At 40.6% G+C, this 4,596-nt stretch overlaps 1 protein-coding gene across 1 annotated transcript; it reads left to right on the top strand.

The window, feature by feature from the left end:
• The first annotated feature begins 739 nt into the window (after positions 1-739).
• Positions 740-1,798, top strand: LOC6646933. Its single transcript, XM_002069620.3, has one exon. The coding sequence runs from the start codon at positions 793-795 to the stop codon at positions 1,585-1,587; it is 795 nt and encodes a 264-aa protein (XP_002069656.1). The 5' UTR covers positions 740-792; the 3' UTR covers positions 1,588-1,798.
• The last annotated feature ends 2,798 nt before the right edge of the window (positions 1,799-4,596 follow it).

The following is a 4,596-nucleotide window of genomic DNA, read 5'->3' as shown; positions in this document are numbered from 1 at the left end:
TCGTACAAGGATTTTGGCGGGGTCACGTGGCCTCCGCCATTGTTTTTGTTGTTGTTATTATTCTTGGTGGTGCTTGTTATTACTGTTGTTGTTGGTGTTTCTGCTTTTTGTTGTAAGAGCCAACGACGACATAAGCAGCGCCACAAGACCCGAAGCAGCCTTTGTCTCTTGATTTCGATGCGGTTCTCACCCACCCTTTTTCCCCTCTGCCCCAACCACCCCTTTGCTGGCCGCTCTTTGGCAGCGCCTTGGCAACTGCAGAGCGGGTTGGCGGCATTTTGTTGGTTGGTAAGCTTCGTTTTCATACTTCCTTCTTTGCTTCGCTTTAATCCGACGCGTATGTCCTTGCACAACATCCTTTGCATTGTTTGCACCATAAATACAAGAGAAGCTGTAGGTGTATGAGAAAAAGAATAACAGCAGCAGCAGCAGCAACAGCAGCAACGGCAACAACAACAACAAAAGCAACATTGGTGGCAGCTGCATCAAGGCTTATCCCGGTCGCTGCACCGGATGCCCGTCGCTTATTTATCGCATTTTTATGTGAAATAAACGATTCGAAATTGGCTACGTGAAACATTCATTTTATTGTGGGCGGAATTGAGATTGTAAAGTGAAGTTCCACAAACCCCGCCAGGCAGGGCCGGAGCTGAAGGAATTGATTTGTCTCGCCATTGATTTGCCATTTCATGCCGCACTGTTTTCACGAATTGCGATTGTTTTTTAAATTTCTAAAAAGATTTTCCCCCATAGTCATCAAACGAATCTTTAACGGGCATTGAGTGAGGCAAAATGAATTTACTAAAACAATGGCAAAGCTCTACACTATCGTTGCTAATATATTTTGTCTTGGTAACTCCATCTGTAACTACCAATGAAACAGAAACGACTACTACTACTACGACTACGACTAATACGACTGCGACTAAGACGCCGGCGAAAAAGTGCTTACCGAGCGAGGTTCAAACCGTAAACAAAGGTTGTGTTGATCGTGAAACCTTTCTGGACAGTGTCCTCGTACGTTCATGGGCCGACGAGAATCTTGACAAAGCGAAAGAAAAAGCTGGCGTTGAAGGTGAGACTGTGACCTGTGCACCAGGCGAGATCTTGACCGCCTATGGATGTTCCGCCCAAAAGGAACCGCCACGTCGCGACCCTTCTAAGCGCGTGGTCATTGCACACAGTCATATGAAGGGCAATCAGGTGATTAAACCTGGACATGGCTATGGCGACTTCGACACGGTTGATACCACAAATGATTCTGGGCATAAGCAACATAAACGACGAGGAGGAGGACGTGGCAAGCAATCTGGGGCCGCTAATGGCCCACGAATTCTCGGTCACAATCGTCCACGTCACAGTGTCCATATGCCAGGCCGATTGCTCAGAACAGGACGCCATTGTCGCCCCAATGAAGTTTTGGCCAAAAATAATCGCTGTATACGCAAGCGCGGCAAAACTGGCAAATACACACACCACGATCACAAATACGGCTTGCAGCGCAGACATCGGCATAAGGGGGGAAGGGGAGGGGAGGATGGCATTGGCAAGGGCGAAGCAATGAATTCTGAAGAAAGCAATGCTTAAATAAACCTGAACAATTGATTTTCCATTGCAACGAATTGAATTTACTTTACTCAAAGTGTGCAAATTAAAGTTTTCATTCGACAATTTGCTGTGAAATTCCTTTACTGACCTTGTTTATGGTTGGCCGCTCTCTTGTCTCTCTTTCCTTTCTTATCTCTTCCCGTTACTGTTCAGAACTAATTTAATTAAAGCCATTTAAAATTTTATATTATATGGTACGGTCGTTTGCTTGCTTTTTATGTTCATTTTCACTCACAGACTGAAGACATTTTTGAATGGCATTGTAAGTAAATTGGTTTCTTGCCCCCAGTAAGAAGTCATTGACAAAGGATTAATCAAAGGATATACTATGCGTGCGTGTGTGTGTTTGAGTTTAAGTGTGTGGGTATGAACAATTTGTTGTCATAGAAAAGGCTTATATGAGTATAGTATAAGGGCATAATTAAGCCGAATTTGCGCCTTAGGGCCAACATATAACCTGAGGGATACAAATTGCAAGTTCGTTGCGAAGTAATATGGATGGCTTTGACATGCTAATTAGTTAACCCCTCACATATAAACAGGGAGTGTGTGTGTGTGAGTGTGTGTGTGTAGGTGTGGAGGCGACAGGCCGAAACCGTCGCATTTAAGTGCCTGCCGTGGTCGACAACCCAAAACATGATGAATAGTTTTGCAATAATTACATTACACGGCAGTTTCAGTTGCCCAACTCTTGCTTACCCTTACAACCTCTCTAGTTCACACCCTTCCTCATCTCTCCCTTGTGTTAGGTGAAAACAAAGTCACACGTGGCTGCCTCATGCTAAAGGGTTCACATAGGCAAACCAGATTGGGGTTTGCTTGGATGCCTTTGTAAATAGCTTTACATCAATATATAGTCAGAGATTCATCGCGATTCGCCACGACTCGGCTGAACTCGACTCAACTCTACTCGACTCGTCTTGTCTCGACATTGCTAGACTCCACACATTAATCATATTCAGCGTTAATTAGCAATTAATAACGTTTTGGCAATTCTAAATTTATCAAGCTTCCAACATTCCAAATAACTCTTCCACCATCACCACCCAAAAACCATGTCACACTTGCCCCAGAAAAACTTGCAATCATAAATCAAGCAAAAGCTTATCGCATTGACAAAACGAATTGAAAAATGATCCATTTGATGGCAGTTCATACATATATCTTCATATGTCTGTCTAGCTATCTATCTGTGAATGCATTTTATATTTTCATCTTCTTCTATCTTGACTTTTGATGGTAAATATCTTTGCTAAATAGATACATGTACATACATATGTGTATATTAATATATTCATACACTTTTGAGCTTATTAATACGCTTGACTCGTTGACATGTTTGCAGATTTACAACTCAAGCATAATGATTTTGTCAGAGATGAACAATTTATTATGATTGATGGGCATTTATTAAAAAAAAAACATATGATGTGCTGATTTGTCAATGACCAAAGCATTCACATCTCACTAGGATTACTTATGCTCATCGAGTTTCAAGGCAAACAAATAATTAAAGAGTTAATTAGTTTACCTCGACTTATAGATATACAAAGGATATACGTATGTGGTAAAAGATCACCTCATGGTTTAACCAAAAAAAGTTCTCTTTATCAACTGTTCTAGTTAAAGTTAAATTATTACCCTAAAATTTCAATACTTCTTAAGTTTAGCTCAATTTACATTTCTGGGCAAATTCAAAAACCTAAGACAGACTCAATTAAATTTTTGGTATGAACATTTTCTGAAACTGACAATCAGTCATGCGTATTCAAATAATCTGATTTATGTGCGTGAAATTGTATTCTAATTGGCTGGCAAGGAGGTGTCCGTGTCCGTGTCCGCGTCCGTGTCGGTGTCGGGGTCGGTGTCGGATTGAAATGTGGCAGGGAAATGCTGCAAATCAGCCGAAACTCATTTCGATACACTTGAGCTAAGGTGATTTGTGGATGGTATACAGATTGCTATTTAAAATTAGATAGGGATTAGTTATATATATATATGGCTACCCAGGTGGTGGTGCTAGTCATGTGGCTGTGGTGGCTCAGCTCTCGTCATAAATTCCATGACCATTCAAATAAATCAGAGCACTGATTAGTGCCCACGCCACGACAAGTGTGGTGAGCGATAAATATATATACATACATATATCTGAGTGTACATATATATAAAGACTTTATCCGTCAGTCTATAATTTGCATATGCCATTGCCATTCCCACACTCCCATTTGACTATATAGAGCCACTTGGTTGGAATTTATGCGTCAATGCACCTGCCAAAAACGAAAAGAAAAAAAAAGTTGATATCAACTGTGCGATTGCAGGCACTCGAATTGCTTGTTGCCAAGTGGCAGGCAGGGGGGGTAAGTAAGGTCGCGAACGACATTGCCACACACTTGACATATAAAGTGGCAATTACACGTGCATTGGCAAAAAAAAAAAAAAAAGAGGCAAAATCAGTTGCTGCTCATTTCACTCTCAGGCCCAACCTCTCGGTGAATGCAATGTCAAGAGGCTTTAAAATGTTGCATTTGCCATTTGATTATTTGCTTCTGAGTTCCAATTATTGATACATACAAAACAATTTCGTAATCCCTCTGTCAGTTGGGGCTCAATATTCCAAATCAAATTTTCAGTTTGCAAATTATGTTTACCAATTTAATTGGTTTGTTTTTTATTTGTTTCTTTGAAGTTGACGTGAATGTGATACAATTGCATTGCCCAAAATCCAACTAAAACTTATACACATTCACAGATAAATACAGATACCTTTGGTCCAAGTTTCAGTTTCAGTTTGCCTTTGGATTTCCTTTGTTTGCATTTGTAATTATGTTGCCCCGGCAACTGCCAACATATACTTAACATAATATTTGCAAGTGTATTTAAGCTAGTTGTGTTTGTTTTCCGTTTTGTTTTTTATCCTTTTTGATTTATTTCCTGCATCCTGTTGTTGTTGTTGCCTTGTTCGTGTTTGTATTGGACTCAGCTTTG

This window comes from Drosophila willistoni, chromosome 3R (genome assembly GCF_018902025.1).
Source record: "Drosophila willistoni isolate 14030-0811.24 chromosome 3R, UCI_dwil_1.1, whole genome shotgun sequence".
Taxonomy (NCBI): domain Eukaryota; kingdom Metazoa; phylum Arthropoda; class Insecta; order Diptera; family Drosophilidae; genus Drosophila; species Drosophila willistoni.
The sequence above is the reverse complement of the archived record's forward strand: the minus strand, read 5'-3'. Positions and strand labels throughout refer to the sequence as shown.

Excerpts from the sequence above, each read along its gene's own strand:
- LOC6646933 (XM_002069620.3), top strand. The coding sequence starts at position 793 with ATGAATTTACTAAAACAATGGCAAAGCTCTACACTATCGTTGCTAATA.